The 20,159-nt window shown below is 42.8% G+C and overlaps 1 protein-coding gene across 5 annotated transcripts in view; it reads left to right on the top strand.

The window, feature by feature from the left end:
• Positions 1–20,159, top strand: part of lyst (lysosomal trafficking regulator) — a 33,644-nt gene that overhangs the window by 4,756 nt on the left and 8,729 nt on the right. The window contains exons 2-32 of one of the 5 annotated variants that reach the window (XM_077729208.1): positions 1,604–1,692; positions 2,983–3,181; positions 4,014–4,104; positions 4,806–6,900; positions 6,978–7,917; positions 8,006–8,191; positions 8,889–9,054; positions 10,620–10,828; positions 10,950–11,016; positions 11,426–11,535; positions 11,737–12,109; positions 12,176–12,329; positions 12,417–12,590; positions 12,671–12,831; positions 12,926–13,116; positions 13,241–13,486; positions 13,603–13,776; positions 13,897–14,046; positions 14,185–14,322; positions 14,399–14,597; positions 14,681–14,809; positions 14,896–15,520; positions 15,817–15,997; positions 16,354–16,523; positions 16,606–16,836; positions 17,183–17,349; positions 17,790–17,942; positions 18,608–18,769; positions 19,147–19,338; positions 19,509–19,720; positions 19,804–20,013. In XM_077729208.1, the coding sequence (XP_077585334.1) occupies positions 1,604–1,692; positions 2,983–3,181; positions 4,014–4,104; positions 4,806–6,900; positions 6,978–7,917; positions 8,006–8,191; positions 8,889–9,054; positions 10,620–10,828; positions 10,950–11,016; positions 11,426–11,535; positions 11,737–12,109; positions 12,176–12,329; positions 12,417–12,590; positions 12,671–12,831; positions 12,926–13,116; positions 13,241–13,486; positions 13,603–13,776; positions 13,897–14,046; positions 14,185–14,322; positions 14,399–14,597; positions 14,681–14,809; positions 14,896–15,520; positions 15,817–15,997; positions 16,354–16,523; positions 16,606–16,836; positions 17,183–17,349; positions 17,790–17,942; positions 18,608–18,769; positions 19,147–19,338; positions 19,509–19,720; positions 19,804–20,013 (8,544 nt within the window). Of the gene's footprint in view, positions 1–1,603; positions 1,693–2,982; positions 3,182–4,013; positions 4,105–4,805; positions 6,901–6,977; positions 7,918–8,005; positions 8,192–8,888; positions 9,055–10,619; positions 10,829–10,949; positions 11,017–11,425; positions 11,536–11,736; positions 12,330–12,416; positions 12,591–12,670; positions 12,832–12,925; positions 13,117–13,240; positions 13,487–13,602; positions 13,777–13,896; positions 14,047–14,184; positions 14,323–14,398; positions 14,598–14,680; positions 14,810–14,895; positions 15,521–15,816; positions 15,998–16,353; positions 16,524–16,605; positions 16,837–17,182; positions 17,350–17,789; positions 17,943–18,607; positions 18,770–19,146; positions 19,339–19,508; positions 19,721–19,803; positions 20,014–20,159 lie in introns of all 5 variants that reach the window. The other 4 variants (XM_077729211.1, XM_077729207.1, XM_077729210.1 and 1 more) reach the window with 4 other exon arrangements.

The raw sequence follows: 20,159 nt of genomic DNA, 5'->3' as shown, positions 1-20,159 counted from the left end.
CAATTCAAATGCCAATGGTATAATAGATGATAGACTAAGCAGTTTCAAAGGTCTAAATGTTTTTATTTTCAAAGATCCTCTGGAGTTCCAAGTGATTATTTCTCAAAGTTGAAATTTAGTAATCTCCCTGTTATCAAATCAGCCTATCTGGCTGGTATATAGAGCATTGCAAAATTGGATTAAAGCCACCAGAGGAGAGGATAAGAAATCCCTGCCAGGAAATTAGTGCTATCTCGCAGTGGCACCTATAATTTTCCTTTTCCTATTTGAGGAAGATTGCACTATACAACTACTTCTGTGCTTCAGGGCTTATTGATTCAATTGTAGCAACCTGTAAATACTTTATTTCCTGTAAGTTATGTCCACACTCTCATTTCTTTCTTTCATTGTGTTTGGTGTTAGTCATGATTTTATCCCTGTCCTGTCTACGTCATGATCTTCACTTTACTTTGTTTTACTATCCCCAAACCATTTGTTTGTGTGTGTCTATGTATGTTAGTGTACTATGCAGTGATCCCATCCCATCCCATCTAGCCAGCCACCTTCTATGGGCGAAATGGTTCACTTGCCACCTCTTGATTGACCATGGTGAGTGTGGTCTATTGACTTCATCTTCACTATCTGGCACTCATGAACTACTTACAAAGAAAATCTGATCCAGACTGCCAAATAACATAAAAACTTGACTTTTCCAATTTTTCACACAGGAAGGAAGTTAACCCAGATTCCTCTGTGAAAATCAGTTTCACAAAGGCGTCTCGCTCATTTGTAAACAAGGCATAGTTGTATTACTACAACTTTTGAAAGAGTTTTTTTTATGTCAGTGTCTCTCAGGCTTTTTAGCCCACATAGGAAAGTGAAACATCTTACACTCAACATTTCCAAGATTTACCTATCCATCCATTTTCAACATCTGGGTATACCAGATCTCATCCCAGCTGTCTTAAAGCAAAAAGGTGGATTAGAATGATGACAGTTATCCCACCGCTGAATTCCCTTATTAATTGTATTTCCTCTCATCTATTGAAATTCCAACCTATGCATTTTGTATTACCTTGTGTATATAGTCCATTATTTGCTGCCTTACCAAATAACCACATACGGTATCATTCATTATCCTGTACATTGTACAATGTAGTGTATATTCTTTGCCTTCACGCTAAAAAAAATATCATCAGTAAACTCATCAGTCAAGGTCAGCACATCACAGTCCAGCCAGTGGTGTCAGATTAGCAGAGGCTTAGTGGCTCACACGTTTGCAGCACGTGTATTGACACACTATCCCAGAAGTGCCATCGGGTGCATGGGCGCCATTAATTAATATTTTAAAAATATTGTCATGAAGCAAGAAATTGCATGACGATATTCCTTCTCATGTAAAAATGGCAACATATTTTGCATAATGGTTCTGCCTATGCGTCACGAAGTTCACCACTCATCAGAGCATGATGTTTTTAACCTGATTCACCCTAACTGTATTGGCAAATAGTTAGTTGTGTGTGGACTGGTTGTATCCTGTTAAAATGATCATTGTGATTGTGGTAGTATAATTGTCAATCAGGTTGGTTCAGTTCATGATGTTCTTCTGATTTGTCTCTTTTAGGTCAGCCTCCAGAGTTTGGAGAATTTCCTCTGTCTCTTCCACTATGTGCAACATCACCCTCATCACACCAAAGATGCCCTGAAATTCTGGTAAATATCATTGTTCGCCTGCTGTTGAATCCAACTGCACGTGCGTGTGTGTTTAGAGATTGCCATATGATCAATTATTTTAATTAAGCGAGCCTAAAAGGCAAAAAGCTTCCGTATAAATTACCTAATTTACCTTTCCGATAAGGGGAAATATATAAAAAGATTTTGCTCCAAAATGCAGGATTCATTTAGACCTGGTTCAAAAGAATATAAATGCATTTTTTGGGAGTAATGGTCTCTTAGAGAGGTCTTCTGTAGGTCAGTGGAGGCTCTTGAGTATTCCCAAGGCCAGTCCCCTTGCCATGTGACATCACATGCTTTCATGTGATACGCTGATCTGCTGCAAATCTGGAAAGCTTCCATTTGAAATTCCAATTTAATGGAATTTGTTGGGCAGAACAGAAAATTCACTCAGTCGTCGTGTGAGAAGGTATGCAGATACAGCCGGCGGTTGAGCGCCATTCAAACTTGGAATATACACAAAATGACTGGAAGGAAACTGCCAGGCCCAGTGACACTGGGTAAGGCAACAGAATATGCGTGAAACAGACTAGACATTAGCTGCATTGTTATGAAGAAGATGGCGGTGTTGGTGATCGTAAACCCCGCTATTCTCCTTTGTTTATTTATTGCCAGTCAGTATCCAAATATGCCGTTGTAGGGTAATTCATACGTATTAGAACACTAACACTATGTTAAGAGAGGGAGAGAACTTTATCCGGGATTTATATTTAACTGTGTACTTGATTCTGTCTCAGAAGGCATTGTGTACCTAAACAACGTGTTAGCTCTGTGTTGAAGCGTGCATCACATTCCTATTTGCACAAGTGGAATAAAAATTGTGGGAATGCACATCAAAAAGTACCTCTAAATATGTTCTTTTATTCACTGTTTAGCATTCTTGTACAGTTTAAAATGACACTGTTAAATGTTCAAGAAATTAAGCCAGCTGTTCGTGCCTAATTGGCGTGTATAACTGTTGACAGCGTGTTGTACAGCAAAAATACACCCTGACATTTCCATTTAAATACGATCACCATTGCCAAAGAATGAAGACTGAACTTCAATCTTTTGATCAAATATCTTGTGGATTATTTGCCTATTTTCAGTTTGGAGTTTTAGGGAAATGCCCTCATGATGGATTATCATTGTCAGTGTTGCAAAGTCACAGTCAATTGTTTTACACATCCAGTACTGTGTCACTGTTACTCCTCGCCATTCATGCCACTAAACATATGCCACTAAAGGATTGGTGTCAATAATGTTGTTGGGTTTCTGTCTTTTGTGCAGCTCAGACATGAGTGGAGCCAGTAATACGCTGGCAAGGGAGTTCCTGACTGATGTCCACCAACTATGCAGTGCAGTGGCTCAGAGAGCGGAGGCAAGGGAGGAAGATGAAGAAGAAAGTCATATGGTTGCACTGGGAGAGTACCTCGTCAGAGGAAGAGGATTTCTGTTGCTTAGCACCCTGGATTCCATCATTGACCAGGTGAGAATGTTCATCGTGACAAATTATTCGGAATCGATGACAGCAATGTCCTGTCAAGGTCTTCCGCTTCGCATTTTACAGTCTTCTATGGCCAAATCCTGTTCTGGGCTGAACTTTGTAAAATTATTGGTATGTACGACATAGGCAATTCATCAGTTTCAGAGCTACTAATACTATTTGAGCAAATGTAGAAGTGAAAGTCAAGTATGATATGAATGCAGATCATTCATTTACTGTCCTCTTGTGGCATCCTTTATACTTGGAATACTATTTTAGTTCCTTCCTGGTGACTTCATCAGCATCTAAAATCTAACAAAACTGTAACCAATACTCACTGATGGACTGACTACAAAGGGATGTTAGTTTATCTCTACCTTACATAATGATTTAGAATATTTCACACTGGGAATTTACGATGCATGTTTTCAGCTGTCTGATCATTGTTTATAGTCCCTTGATGAAGCTGGTTGATTGTTTTTAATTAGCACATGGAGGAGTTTGTTCTCCCTTTGGTGAGGAATGCTGTGGGTAGATACGCAATCCCCCCTTGGCTTTACCAAGAAAGAATGTCATGTAGATGTGACATTGCTTCCCCACACAATAGCACTGAAGATTTACTGATACATTTTAATACAATGTTTTCTGTATGAAAATTTGTCCTAAAAAAGATGTATTACTTCCCACATTAATGTTGACTGTTACAATGGGAAAGAAAGTGGAGGCTGGTGTTATGCTTTTAGAAGTGTATTTTCTTGATGGGCGTGTCTCCATGTGACGTCAGAGTGTGACAAAACTTTCGAGGTAACTGCGTTTTGTTTGGCTACTCCCTCAGGAGCTGACGTGCCGAGAGGAGCTGCTCACTTTGTTGCTGTCCCTACTCCCACTGGTGTGGAAGATCCCCGTACAGGAAGAAAAAGCACCAGGTTCGTAATTATCATCATTCAGGTCTAATGTTCCTGCTGCTACTAATATTAAGCAACTCATCATCATTACGCTTCAATGTTCATGCAGTAAGTAACGACAACCAAGTAATTTTCCGTGCAAAAGGATCACTGCCTGTCATCTATTTAATCTATGTTCTTCTCCAGTATATCCAAATGGCACAGAAGACTGTCGTTTTTGCTGTGCAGATTTGTAAAACTTCTTGTTTAATGCCATGTTTGGTTAATTTTAAGGTCCATTTTCAAAATTTACATTCATTTCATTGAGTAACACAAGCCACAGTAAAATAACCATTAGTTTCTATCTTTCCTGATTTCCATTTTTTTCTCCCCAATTTTTTCCAATGTATACCAGGACAAAAACGAGAGTTATGAAAAACCCTTCAGTTGGCTAACAGGAGCCTTTGACCTTTAGATGACACTGGTATTTTGTATTGGACTGTTGATTCTGTGTGGCATGGACACTAGACATTTTTACCTTAATTATATTCTTACACACTGAATGCGTTTTAACAAGTGGGTAATGATTTTGTACTATTACACAGACTTTGTTTTCTCAAATGGCATATAAAGGAAATATCGAGACATTTTAAGTAATTGCACTGGAATTTAAATTTCTTCAAGTTGGGTATTTCGGATATAATTCCATAGAACTGACAAATGATATTTGTCTATGGCAACAGATTTCACCCTGCCGTCTCTACTAGAGGTGTTCCTCAGCCGGGAGGTAAGGGCCCCACCTCTTAGAGCAGGACAGAAGATTGGGACAGATGATCAGGAATCTGGAAAGAGGCCACGTGTTGGCAGCGGCTCCTGGAAATCAAGGAGGTCACGTAGGCCAGCCCATAAATACTCGCTAAAAGATGCTCGGCGCTCCCAAGTTTCTACCTCAGATTCAGAGGCTAATGCTGAAGACAAAGCTGGGCCAAGTGGCACAAGGAACAGAAGGTCACATGGCTCTACCTTTCATGTACATCAACTCCGGCATCGTTTGGAAACCACTCAGTTAACGGACACACCGACCAGCGTCTTAGAAACCATGAGCGGACCATACCCCCATCCCAGGGTCTCTGGCTCTCACATGATGGATGCCGAAACCCTGACAGACCCAGCAGCAATGTCAATATTCAATCGTATGGAGAACTCCCCTTTTGATCTCTGCTATGTGTTACTTTCATTACTGGAGAAAGTTTGTAAGTTCGATATGAGCCTCAATCACAGTCCTGGATTAGCAGTAGGTGTAGTCCCTACCCTCACTGAGATCCTTACTGAGTTTGGAGATTGCTGTGGTCCAGGGGGTAGTGGTGGAACAGGAGCAGAGGAGCTTGCTGGTGGCTGGACAGAAGAACCAATTGCACTTGTCCAGAGGATGCTTCTGCGCACCATCTTGCACCTAATGTCGGTAGATGTCAGTCAGAGTGAAAGCCTTCCGGATAGCCTGAGACGCAGCCTGACCGATCTTCTACGGGCTACTCTAAAAATCCAAAGCTGCCTAGACAGACAGACAAACCCATTTGCTCCTCGACCAAAAAAGACCTTACAAGAAGTCCAAGAAGATTTCTCCTTTTCACGCTTTCGCCACAGGGCGCTATTATTACCTGAGCTTCTCGAAGGGGTGTTGCAAGTTCTTCTGGGTTGCCTGCAGTCCTCGATACCCAACCCTTTCTTCTTCAGTCAAGCACTGGACCTCATCCATGAATTTGTCCAACACCGTGGCCTGGAACTTTTTGAAACCACAGTACTGCGCCTGGAGGAACTCGGTAGGGCAAGGGATTCAGAAGTAGGTGGCGAGGCTTCAGAAAGGCTGAGAGGACTAATTGCCGGGGTCTTCAAGATTGTTAGTGCTGTCAAGAAAGCCAAATCAGAGCAGTTACATCAGTCTGTTTGCGCTCGGCGCCGTCACCGTCGTTGTGAATATTCACACTTTCTTCATCATCACAGAGATCTGTCAGGTTTGCCTGTGTCAGCTTTTAAGATGGCTGCCAGGCGTAACCCCTTTGAAGAGGATGGCGAAGGGAAGGAAGGAATGGAAGGGGATGCGGTGCGCTACCCTGAGCGTTGCTGCTGCCTGGCTGCCTGCGCTCACCAATGTCTGCGGCTCCTGCAGCGATTGTCCCCCAGTGGTCCAGCTGTATTGCAGGTCCTCGCTGGGGTACAGACTGTTGGTATCTGCTGTTGCATGGATCCTCATTCCGTGATAAGGCCACTTTTGGATGCCTTCCGAGCTCCAGGTTTACGTAGTTACCAATCCCATGTTCTCAGTGTCCTCAGCAGACTGATATTAGACCAGCTTGGTGGAGGACAACCATCAGAGAAAGCGAAGCTCGCCTCCTGTAACATTTGCACTTTGGACCAGAGTCACTTGCCAGGCCTTGAGGAGACACTACAACATGGAGAACCTTCTGCTATTTCTACCAGTCTGTGCTACCGCTCCCAGGGAATTCTGCCGAGTGCAGGGGGTGCAGAGGACATGTTATGGAAGTGGGATGCTCTTGAGGCTTACCAAGACCTCGTGTTTGGCGACAACTGGATCCTAAGTCAGCAATTAGCTGGTCATGTCTGCTACTTGACATTGCGTGGCAATGCTGTGGTGCAGTGGCAGCTATACACACACATTTTCAACCCTGTGCTACAGCGAGGTGTAGAGTTAGTCCACCATTCTCAACAGCTTGGGGTTTCTACAGTTTGCACCCAAATCTGCAGCTACCACACACAGTGCCTACCTGTGGAGATACTACTAATATATCTCCAAGCATTACCTGCACTTCTTAACTCAAGGTAAGTCAACATTTGTTTTTTCCTCCCTTCTGTCTCTACCTGTCTTTTGTGTTGACACCTCATATTTTTCATCACAGGGTTATCCGAGATCTTTTCATCAGTTGCAATGGACTCAACCAGATGACAGAACTTGTATACCTTGACTCGACATGCTCTTTAGCCTTAAAGGTATTTGAGACCCTTATAACTAGCTTTGGGCACCACCAGGCTGCCTTTACCATGCAGGAACTGGAAATTGCCATTGCTGAAGGAAAACAGGCAGTCTCATCCATTGCTGAGGATCTGGGTCCTAGGGGATCTGGAGAAGGTCCACAGAGCATAAGCAAATTCTATGAAGGGCTTAAGGAAGCATATCCCCGCCACAAGAACCGTAGTGGGCAGGGTCGTGGAGTAGGACGTAGTCAAGCGGAGACACACCTACATGTCATTAACCTCTTCCTCTGCGTTGCTTTTCTTTGCGTCAGCAAAGAAGCCGACTCTGACCGGGATTCCGCTAATGATTCTGAAGACACGTCAGGCTACGACAGTACAGCTAGTGAGCCCCTTGGTGGGCGCTTGGCATATCTCTCTCCAGATAGCGTGACCCTGCCATCCAAAGAACAAATACGACGGGCAGCTGATATTTGGTCAGTGTGTCGGTGTGTCTATTTGGCCAACCCTTTGTTTCAGAGACAGTTTTTCCGATTAGGGGGGTTGGATGTTTGTTTGCGTTTAATGAGCATGGTCATTCAGAAGCTAGCCTGTAAAACAAAAGATGGCAAATCAAAGAAGAAGAAAGAACTCAAGGCCAAAAGTAGCCCAGAGTCCTCAGTCCCAGTCACTCCATTAGGAATGGATGAGCCAGATCAAGATTCAGTTGACAGGTCTCCAGCTGAGGGAAAAACAAGAGATACAATCAAGAGGATGGAAGAAGAGTGGCAGTTACAAAGTATTCGCCTTCTTGAGGCGTTATTGGCCATTTGTCTACACAGTTCCAACTCGGCCCTGCAGAGGACAGACTCAGAGCTTTCTTACCAGGTATCCAACCCCTCTTCAGCTATCAAGCACAAATGGCAAATTTGATATTAACATGTATCTCAAGTATGGCATCATCTCTTCTCTTTAGCTCCAGTCAGTGGAAGATACCCTGTTAGAAGTGAGAGACCAGCTCTCTTGCTCAGGGGTGGTCAGCTCTGACCTCGCCGTGCCACTTTTTGATTCTCTTTTGAGAGTAGCTCTGGCCGATGTGTCGTCGTCTCCAGAGCCGATCGAGGAGAAGCCTGAGAGGGTGAGTCCTGCATTTGGAAATACTGTAAGTGACTTCATGATTTATTTTTTTTAAACGCTCAAAATTTATGTAATCTTGTATTGTAGAAATTGTTGAAATCCCAACCATGTTCCTTCAGTTACAATTCATCGAGTTCAGGTTAACCTGAACAACATGCAGCCTGTTAGCGAGCTTTTCAAATGCTTGTGTAACTAAGCCTGCTCAAACACCGGAATCTGTTTCTTTTTATAGAATACATTTTACCTCGTTCTAAATCGCAAAGTTCTTTCCCAGTGAGTCATGCAGTGTGTGGGGGGGTCACATGATCCTTTTGATATTGGTCTGTGAGGCTCAAAGGCTATTCCTTCATCTCAGAAATGCTTTTCTTTCTGAGATGTTGTCACATGCATATGCATGCAAATACAATGCCTTGTCTTCTCTTTACATGGAATGAACTATACTTCAACGTCAGCCTCTTCTGTGAATCACTTGGTTATTGGGACGTGTATGTGTAGGCACCTTCATGACTTGCTTTACATAAACAGGAACTTCAGTTTCTTGAGTGCTGTACAAAGCAGCATTTACTTTGTTCCCTGATAGCTAAAACATTGTAATTATATAATTGGCATTTTATTCCAATTGATTAAAAATGTTTGTTTGTATTTATTCTCTCTTCCTGTCTCTGTTTCTCTCTCCTCACTTCCTCTTTCCCCTCTTTTTTCTTTTGCCGTCTTTCTTTTAGAAGCTCCAAGCATTGGCGGAGGGGGTGGCCCCAGCAGGCGATCTATCAGAGGAGGTGGACGGCGTTCAGAGCTGTAGCGTTAAGCCCCCTGGAGAGGAGGAGGAAGAGGAGGGCTACGACGCTGACAGCGAAAGCAACCCTGAAGACATGGCCAACCAGGATGAGGGTAGGACTATACTGCACCTCATTTATCCTGGATATTCTGCAAACACAGCATCGTTAGATACTACAACTGATACCTCATGCTTCTCTAATGTTTTCCTTTTTCATACCACCCACCACACAGTCACGGGAATCATCTTGGGCTACAACTATAAACCATTCGGGATTGCTTTCCTTGCAGCATTATTTTTCTTGGTTATAAATGTCAACACATTAGTCTTGGCAGATGTGTTATGTGCATCTTCCTTAACCTTTAAACCTCTTTATTTTTAACCATGGGAAACTTCAAATTTCCTCTGGTAAAAGTGTTTACTTTTACCAGTAAGGATCAAGTCCTTCTATTTTTGTGCCTTTTAACTGTGTAGCTTTGGATTTTTAAGCATCTTTGGGAGTGTCATGTAGTGTACATTAATTACCACATCCTCTATGTGATGATATTTTGCAATACCAAATTCTGAAAAGTTGTATGACAGTGCACAATTATTCTATACACCCCTAGCAGACACACATCAATGCTTTAGTTCTTTTTGGTTGCAGACACAGCCAGATTAAACACGTCCTCTCTTTCACCTTTTTAGAATACAGTCATTGTTTGTGTTTTACAACTGCAGGCTATTTCGCTCATTGTACCGCATGAGCTGGATCTTGTGATTTGTTAAATCTCCATAAAAAATGTCTCCCTGGAAAACATTCCCTACCGTAAATCCTAAATACTGGCCTCATTCTCGACTAATTGGTTTAAGAATGGCTTCTTCTACAGTATTTTCATCTTAGAAAACTTTTGATGCTACCCTGAGAAATTAGAAATTGAGGAAGTTAAACACAGGTTATTTGTTTCCTTCAAGAATGTGTCGCTTTTTAGTGATGTTGTGTATTCATTGTAATGTAGTGGCCATTTCCTTTAATCGGAACTCCTCCCTAATGACTTCTTGTTTATGCTGTGAAGTTTTTGGCAGCAATGTCCACTATTGTCACTCTCCATTAAAAAGCATGACCCATATATAGCTGGTTGTTTTGTATCAGAACAACAGACAAATCTGGTTATTCAGAAAATAAAATATATGCAAAAAATGTGATTAACTGACATTTTTTTGCCTATATTTTCAATCAATGACCTTTAACCCCAAAATTCAATCACCTCTTCCATGTCCTTATGTGGATTATGAAGGCTAAGTCTTTAATTAGTATTATAAATCCTCAAAAAAAGAAAAGACAAATATTTAACTGTATTTAGTTTCAATCTGAATCTTAGCTTTGATCGGGCTGTAATTTAGGATTGGAAATAAATTGAGCAATGTGGACTTCAGGGGATTTTTACATCACTCTTTAAAAATGAGGCGCGTGAGAGTCTGCTGGGCGATTCTTATGAAAGCAAAAGACTCCCGTTTTGCCCTGAGAAAAATAAGAGTTCATATTATCAGCTGCCACTGAGACAGCTGCTTCGAAGAGAAGCATGCAATTATTTTAAAACAGCCAGCTAATGGTGTTCAAGTATGTTGTCAGTTAGATGGCGGTTTAAGATTTGTATTTGAGCATCTCTCATTTAATGTTGCTTGTCATTGGTTGCAGGATTGAAGGTGGAGTCTGTGCAGCGTGAGTTTGCGACAGTGGCCGACAGTCCCGGGCGTGGCATGCTGCTTTTCCCAGAGATCTGTACAATTGAGCTGCAACTACTGGCCACTGGCTCACCGGATCTGGAGGTTGTGGGTCATGTGTTTCGCAGCCTGCTCGATGCGGTTCGTGCCAACCAGCGCAATGCCGCACTGCTCTACGAACAGGTCAGACACATTTCTCCTCTTCAGTATCGTTGAACTTCCCCACTACTACACAGTGTCGCAAATTCTGCTTGTTGACCGAACTTTCAAGTAATACAGATGTTTTGTTTGGATGTTCTTGCAGGGAGGGGTCAAAACCATCCTGACTGGCTTCCGTAACATTCTTAGCAAAAAGGACCGTTCACTTCAAGGTTTTGTTACCCTTTCATTTATACAGGAACATGAATATTATGACAGAGCTGCCAAATACAATAAATATTCTGTATTTTACTACTTCAGTCTTTATCAAAGTACTATACTTCCACATTTTCCATCAAAATTATTAACTTATTTTTAGGCAAAAATTATAATATTACAAGCCTTGATTTTTGGCTTACCATTTTAATTTACCATGATGAATTAACTATTGAAAAAAGGGACACAATTTGAGAAAATTACATAATATTGAGCTTTTTTTTTCTCATGTCGCTAGTGAATGCCATCAGGAAACAATTCTCTTTAGCCACTACGAAATATGCTTTTTGACGTTTGGCAGCTCTGGATGTGCAATAACTCTTTTTATTTCCATGGGTGTAATCTTGCTAATTGGTTTACATACAGACTGCCAGACTGTTATAGTGGAGCTGCTGGTTGCCATGGTGAGCCAGCGAATCACAGCGGAGGAACTGGCCCTATTGATTCGTCTCTTCCTTGACAAGACCCCACCAACTGTAAATAGTAAACACCGTCTGTCACGCCAATAAGTCCATTATTAGGTTGTATTTAGGTTTATATGTTTTCCATATATAAAGCACACTTGATTATAAGGCGCCCTGTCTAGTTTGGAGAAAATTGTGCGCCGTATAGTCGTAAAAATACAGTATTCTTTTAAATGTGTTTTCTCATGGCCAATTCATTTTGTTTCTTACTAGGAGATTTTACTGAAAGGCATCCTGCAAATTGTCGAAGCCAATGTGAACGTAGAACCTCTTCACCTGCTGGACTTTCCGATGGTCCTCGGGGCCTCGACACCAGGAGGAGTGTCCCCTAATTCCAGACCAAATGGCAGTGGTGGAGGGAAAAGTGTTGGGCTTCTGTGGAAGGGCAAGCTATCACCTGGTCGTAGGGATGGAGAAGGTGAGCTCAGACCGAGTCATCTACGTTCCTCTCCGTGGCATACTGCTCCTCTCCACTTACCCCTGGTGGGGCAGAACTGCTGGCCTCACATGGCCAGCGGCTTCAGCGCCTCTCTGTGGCTGAGGGTGTCGGAGCAAGAGGAAATACTACTGCGGAACGCCGACAAGGGTGAGAAAAGCAATTTAGCGTGGGTATCCCATCGATACATTTCAGTGTTTCTCTATTCTTTTCCAGAAAGGAGGAACCCACCTGCTACTGAAAGTTACCATAGCTCGCCTCATGCTGGAAAACGTGTGGAGGAAGGCCTCATTCATATTCTATCTATGGGCTCTAAAGCACTGATGCTTCAAGTGTGGGCGGACTTTGCTACTGGCTCGCTCGTATTCAGGTGGGCGTTCTGTTACGACAGAATTTCTATGGAAAATAGTGTAGTGCTTTAAAGTTTTAATGTCAATTACTACACTTTTCCCAAAAGGGTTTGTATAGACCCAAACGACGAGATAAAAGCCGGGATGCTGGCGCAGGCAGAATCTGTCGAGGGACTTCTCCAGCCTGGCCAATGGCAGCATGTTGGACTTACGTACACGCAACAGCCTGAGGGCAAGAAGAACATCCACGGGCGTGTGGTGGTCTGGGTGTGTGGCATCATGTGAGTACAGATGGGTTTTCTGTTAATGTAAATTTTGTTCACCATTGGTGAATTTCAAGCTTTTTTGGGGGGCGTTTCAGGAAATGCGAAGTTTTCCTGGACTACACCTTACCCCGAAAGTCCAGCTTATCCTCTGACAGCAACAAGACTTTCTGTATGTTGGGCCATTGTATCCCATCATCTGAGGAAGTGACCAAACAGCATTTCAACTGGAGCATGGGAACAGTACTTCTGTTCAATGGTTGGATTTTATTTTTTAGTTTGAAAACCCAGGGAAGAGGAAAGAGCTATTTTACGTCATGGCAAAATAAACTTTTATTCCTTGCCTTTTTCAGGGGCCAGAGTAGGGTCCGACGAGGCCTTTTTCTTGTACAGCAGCGGACCAGATCTCACCTCAATCATGCCTTGCAATTATGGCAGACCCAATGGATCATTTTCCAAGTTTGTCAGTCAGGAAGGACTCAAGTGTGATAGTGTGCGAGAGCTTCTGATGAAGAGCAAAGATGTGGAAACAACAGCTTTGGTTGTAAGTCTTTTTTTATAAACTGCACGCCTACAAAAGATAATGCCAAGCTTGGTTTGGTTGAATGATGATTACCAGTGTCATAATCAATAAATAACCGTGAATTTCTCAATCTCTTTTATCACAGGAGAGCCTGGCAGTTGTGTATGCTCCTAGCAGTCCTAGAGTCTACACTATCTATGAACCTGTAATAAGATTAAAGGGACAAGCCAAGACCGTGGTTAGTCAGCGGCCATTCAGTTCCCGAGAAGTGCAAAGTCTTTCCTTAGAACCAAGTGCTCTCAAGGCTTTGTTGCCTATTGAAACCCAAGGCCTGCAGAGTGTCCTGCACAAGATTGGTGGCACTGGAAATGTGGTTTTCCTCTTTGCACAGGTAAGCCAAGTTTCACTTTTCAAGAAAATGCAAACATGCTTTCCCCAAAAGAGGAAATGCTTGAATGTGTTTCAGTGTGATGGTCAGTAACAATGAATGGTTCATTGGTTCTTTAGACAGTGGAGCTGAGTGACTGTGAGATGACCCAGGCTCTGGCCTTGCAAATACTCCTTTCACTGGCCAAATTCAACCAGCATCGCATCCATGAAATGGACTGTTACCATGGTTACTCCATGATACATCAAGTGCTCATAAAGTCCAAATGCATTGTTGGATATCATATACTAAAAGTGAGTCTCTTATCTGGAAAACAGTCAAGTCCTTCATGGCTCTTTCACTCACTTCAAGTGGCTTATTCTTCATTTTTACTTTGACTCTGCTGTGTAAATTGACGGGCGTTTTGTGTCCAGACTCTGCTGGATGGCTGTTTTAGTGGGCCTGTCTTAATCCTGGCGGAGGATGGTCAGTTTCGTTTGGAGGGAGAGTCAATTGCTGTGGTCCAGGACATCAGGCTACTCTCAGATATCTTGTTGGACTGGAAAATCTGGGCCAAAGCAGAGGTAAAACATGAGAAGAGTACTATAACACAGCAATAATTGGCCAATTCAGTGATTGGCTATTGCAATGGGTGCACCCCTAATGTTAAATGTGGTTGAAGATGTCCTCCAACTATATGTATTTGTGTCCCTATTCGTTAGTGTGGTGTATGGGAGACGTTGCTGGCTGCTTTGGAGATCCTGATCAGGGTGCACCACCCTTACCAGGTTTTCAATATTCGCCAATTTCTCAAGGCTGAAGTAGTGCACCGCTTCCTCCTCACTTGCCAAGTGTTACAGGTTTGTCCTAATCATAGAATGCTAATATTATTGGCAATAATTTGATCTGACAACTAACGGTGACTTTAACCTGAAGGAGCATCGGGACGAGCACCTGACTGCCATCCCGCAAGAAGTCTGTTTATCATTTGTCAAAATAATCCAGGAAGTGCTTGGATCCCCGCCAGACTTGGATTTGCTCAAGCTCATCTATAATTTCTTGCTGGCTGTTCACCCTCCTACCAACACTTACGTATGCCACACGCCATCAAGCTTCTATTTCTCGCTGCACATAGGTGAGGAGTCCGCGAAGGAGGGGAATAAACAACGTAAATTGTATTTATTTGATGCACTGAACAGTTTGGATATCATTTATCAGATGGGAAGCTGTATCACGACAAGGTGCAGTCTATTATGTACTTGCGACACTCCCACAGCGGAGGGAAGTCCGCCAGCAGTTCAGTGATGTCTCTTTCCCCAACCGTCTTTACTGACGCTCCGCACGAAGGTAGGCTTAATTTACTTCTATTGTCTTACATTTAATACAATTTTTTTCTAACTTTCTAGTGCCTTCTTTTTATTTTGTTACTCCAGGTCTTCAACATGGTCCCTCACCTGAGCTTGGCGCTGAGGAAAAGTCTTTACGCCCGCCCAACCTGGCACCGTCGCCCTACTCCTCCCCTTTGCTGACCCCCCGTCTCAATCACAGCACCACGATTGAGGGTAGTGAAATTGACCGGATGTCGCTCATCGCCCAGCAGGCTCTGGGCAGTACTGAAACGCTGAAAAAAGCAGGAGGTGACGAACAACTCCTGAGCAGCTGTGAATCGGCGAAGACGATATGCGACTCGAGGGACGCCGGCAATGAAGGAGCTCCACGCACGCCGTCCATCAGCGTGGAAGAGGAGCGAGATGAGGCCACGGAGGTGGACAGCCTAGCAGAAGGCAGTGTCGGTGTCGCAGAGACTGAGGACAGGTTTGACTGGACCAGCGATGAAGCGCCTCGGCGCCCTGACAGTTTAAAGGGAATCCAATCCTTCCAGAGAAGCCACAGCAACCTTGCTAGTTTGGGATTAGCTTTTCCGGCTCCCAATGGCTCGCTGGCAATCAGTCGCTGGCCCAGTGCAACGGATCGGAGCGCTGTACCCGATGATTGGGAGAGTTACACTTACTCGCCTGGTTACGAAAGGGCACACAGCAAAACGGATTCCAATGACCGGTATGTAAAAATGAGTAGTGTATTTCTTATATTGGGCAAGTAACTATTTTTAGGTAAACATATACAGCATAGTATCTATTATTGTATTATACACAGGTGGAACTCCATTTTTTTAATATATTTAATTAAGGTCATGGCAAAAAAGATCATCTTGATTAATTGTATAGCAAAATTGTTTAAGTCTATTTAAATTGGCAACACCCATATTACAAAGCTGTCCATTGTGTTAAAATGAGTGCCCTATAAAATGTTTGCATTTAGAGTAAATGTAGTGATTGATACACTTTGTCTTGCAGATCCAATTCAGAGGACTGCCTTGTTCTCATCTGCTGCGGTCTTTATGACCTTTTGAGAGGTGTCCTGCTACTGCTGCCTGATCTCATGCTCGACGACGTGATGGACAAACTGATCCAGCCCGAGGCATTAGTCGTCCTCGTCAATCATTCATCACCCCTCATTCAGCGAGGGGTCATGAAGGTCAGTCCTTTTTCCGACCTACTGTTGGGTAGAATTTCTTTGCGTTTGACTAGATTGCACCTTCTAAAATTTCACCCTAAATTGGTTGCCATTCAATAGCAGATCACAATGGGAAACGACTATTTACACTCACATTCACAATTTAGGGTTATCAACCAACCTATCATGCATGTTTTGCGATGTGGGAAGAAACTGGATTGCCCTTAAAATTCACCCATTCACTGCCTCTGAGTTAAGTGCTAATATGTCAAGCTTAAAAGTTAAATACAACTGAACTGTACTTGGGGTACTCATTTCCATGCCACTAGATGGCACTCGAATACTTTGAGAATCACTGGACTATTTTTCTTTGCTAGCTGCTGGACGCGTACTTTGGCAGAGCCAACAAGGAGCAGAAGGAGAAATTCCTGAAGAATCACGGTTTCTCTCTGCTAGCCAACCAGTTGTACATCCACCAGGGGAGCCAGGGCCTAATTGAGTGCTTCCTTGAGATGCTGTTTGGACGGCCCGTTGGCCTGGAGGAAGAGTATGCTTCTATGAAAGTGCTCCATGTACTATCATTGGATTTAAAAGCTAATGCATTTTTTTTTCTTACTCTGGCTGTCTAGTCTGGATCTGGAGGAAATGGAAACAATCTCACCTTTCACAAAGCGTTGCATCATCCCAGTGTTGGGTCTCATTGAGAACTCCCTGTGTGAGAACTCTTTGGTACACAACATCCTCTGCATGCTATTGCAGCTCCTCAACGCCTGCCCAAAGCTGGCAGACATCCTGCTCGATCACGGATTGCTTTACGTGCTCTTCAACACCCTTTCCACTCTCAATGGCATGGAAACCGGGTGGGTACGCCGGCTAGAATAGTAAATCCTCTAAAACGTGCCTGGTTTTGCAGAGGAAAACACGCATCTCAAAATTCTTTAACAAAAAAAAATTACCTTCACTTTTCACATTTTCAGCCATCATCAAACCCATAAAGTAAAACAAATAATACATGAATAAGTAATTAAAACTATAAGTATAATGTTAAAAGAAGGACTCTGCATGTGTAAGTAATAAGCCTATTGGCATGTAAAGTCTCCTCTAATTGAGGAATGTTCCCAGTCTAGGATTTACCAGTCATTAATGTACTTTATTGCTTGTTACAATTGTTTCAATGGTATGATATGATTACTCTTGGTTTTGCAGCATCCCACTGAATGATTACAAACTCCTCGTGTGTGACATTCAGCAGCTGTTAGTGGCTGTTACAATCCACTCTTGCAGCTCTTCAGGGTCCCAATACTTCCGCATCATTGAAGACCTCATTACCTTGCTGGGTTATATGCAAACCAGCAAAATGCGGCGCACGCAGGGTAAGGACCAGATTTTTTAAATGCAAAGCACATGCGGAAATCATCAGGATTCAGTGTACTGTTCATTGCTCGCTACATCAAGCTGCCATGCTCTGCCGCAGAACAAATCAGGGCTCATTATGTACAACTAAAGAGTTGAACCACACTCCTCTACTTTTTTTAAATAGGTTTTCCATTTGCACTTAATTATTTTCTTCCCATTATATGTCAATTATTTTCATATTGTTGTATAGTTGCTCATTATGTACAAATATGGGTTGACCAAAAAGGCTTTTTTAAAGACCTCATCCATTCGTACATAATTAATTTCTTCTCATTATGTCGCAATTATTTCCATATTGTTGAATATTTGCTAGTTATTTTTTTTCCTTTGGCTCAGATTTTCCAGTTTTGCATTTAATTTGTGATATTTTGTTTTGTTTTGCTCAATGTTCTTTCAGAGATGGCAGTTGCTCTGCAGTTTCGGGTACTTCAGTCGGCTATTGAGTTCATAAAGACGACAGCCAATCAGGCGCCTCAAAAGCTGAGCAGCTCCCATAATACACCAAGCTCTTCACATCACACTCGTTATCAGAAACGAAAGAGCATTGCAGGTGAGCGTCAGACTGGGGAGTAGAAAAGCTTCTTTTTGTTTTTTTTCATTGCAATAATCCAGTGGTTCTCAAACATTTCATACACCCACAAGTATTACTATCTCGCCAAGTAGCATTATTTGGGCCAACAGAATTCAAACGCCTGCCATTAATGGGGCTTGAAGTCGAATGGATTGCGGATTGGACATTTAGTGCTGTCAGTGGCAGCCAAGGAATTCAAATAAATGGTTGTATTTGCTCTCAAAAGTCCAAGTTCGAAAAGCAACACTGTGAAAATTTCTAATGTGTTTAGGGATTGAGCGCAATTCTATTACACTTGTGCCTAAAAATGCAAATCAAATCAGAAAATATTTCCTCCACACACAAATGATCTAAAAATGAATAAAAAATACCTATTACATTCAATCTCAATCATGTACGTATAGAGTTAAATACAACAGCACTTTACTTGATAAGTACGCTGTAGTGAATTAAAATATATATATATATATATATATCATGTGAACATTCAATTCAGTCGCTCTTTCGCATACTACTCGAGGCATCCCACGTACCACTGGAGGTCCTCCTTCCTCATTTTGAGAACCACTGTTTTAATCCGTGTGTGTAGCTACACATCTCCACTCTGGTGTGTTGATTGATCCTCTCCTCATCCCAATTTGAAGGTTCCATTGCCTTGAAAGACTCCATTATCCCCCGCATCCCCAGGCAGCACTACTGCTCCTACGGCCAGATCCCCTTGCCCTCTCCCTTCAGCTTCCTGTCTCAGGACTCCCCTCTCCCTTCCCCTACTGGGTCTCCATCCTACATGTTCCACTGTGACGCAGGTAGCTGGGACTACGGTCCTCAGCAGAGAACATTTTCCCAGACATGGGATGTGTTTCCAAATGTTGCAGTGAGCTCAAACCCCTTTCTCTGCAACTCACTTGGGGTTTTCATCCGCCCAGTACCCTCATTTGCTACTGGTGCTTTTCTTTTTGTGTGCATGTACCTGAAGAATAAATGCTTCACTAAATCAGCGTGATGCATCCTCTGTGCGGATGCTATTTTGATCACTGAATCTTCACGCTTTTTCCTGTATGCGCATTGATTGGGTTTTTTTTCCTGACACGCATTTTATTTTCTCTGCACTCGAATAGAGCATGTATAGTGAGTTTTTTTTCACAATAACGCTTTCTCACGGGCGCTCACCTTCTACTCGCAGGACGGCGACGCTTCTCTCTGGCCCAGACGGACTCTCTGCTGATGAGGATGCGTTCCGTGGCGAGTGACGAGCTCAACCAGATGATGCAGAGGAGGATGAGCCAGGAAAACCCCATTCGTGCTAGCGAGACGGAGTTTGTGCAACGACTACAGAGACTCGTGGTCCTCGCTGTCAACCGACTCATTTACCATGGTAGAATAAATTCTTTCCTTTTATTACAATAAGTGCAATGCAGGATTTATTGAAATATTTAAGCCAATTTGGATTTTGGATTGTCGAAGATTATTCAAGTGCCTCAATGTCTCGCCAAAAAGTAAAATTTGGAATTTTTTTCCCTCCTCTGCTTTCTCCTTTCATTTCAGATGTCAGTCAGGATTTATTTGACCTGCTGAACATCCCAGATTCCCCAGACCAACAGCTTTTCACGCCAGAACCGGGATACAATTCACATGAAGAGGGGAGCACTACCTCTACTCCACACTCCCCGTGTCCCTTTACATTGCCACCGGCCAGCAAAAAAAGTTTGCAGAAAGACATTCTCAAACTCATGATGGATGGCATCAAAATCAGCCTGGTATGGTTCAAACCACATTGGGATTGGGATTTTCTTTTTATACCTGCTTAGGGTTCCTTTAATGGTCTCGTATTGCTTCTCAGGGCAGTACTGGTCGAGGAGGAGCGCCACATCAGCAATGGCGGAGGATCCTGTGGTCTTGCAGGGACACGTTCCGGGTTCAAATCGGCCGTATGTTGGTGCACACGCTCAGTCCTGCTCGTCCCCTGTCGGATCGAAAGGAAGCACTTGAATTTGTTTTTGATCCAAAACATTTGGATATCTTAAAGGAGAGCCTAAGCCCTGGTCTTGAGGTATTTGTCATTTTTCTTGTTCTTGTCCTATTGATCAAATCAGTTAACAACAATAATATTTGTTACTAAGAAAAGAAGAATATTTACTGGCATTTTATTGATAAAATCAGTTAACAATAACAATATTTGTACCTAAGAAAAGGACA

This window comes from Stigmatopora nigra, chromosome 12 (genome assembly GCF_051989575.1).
Source record: "Stigmatopora nigra isolate UIUO_SnigA chromosome 12, RoL_Snig_1.1, whole genome shotgun sequence".
Classification (NCBI taxonomy): Eukaryota; Metazoa; Chordata; class Actinopteri; order Syngnathiformes; family Syngnathidae; genus Stigmatopora; species Stigmatopora nigra.
Note: the sequence above shows the minus strand (reverse complement) of the source record. Positions and strands in the feature narration are given on the sequence as shown.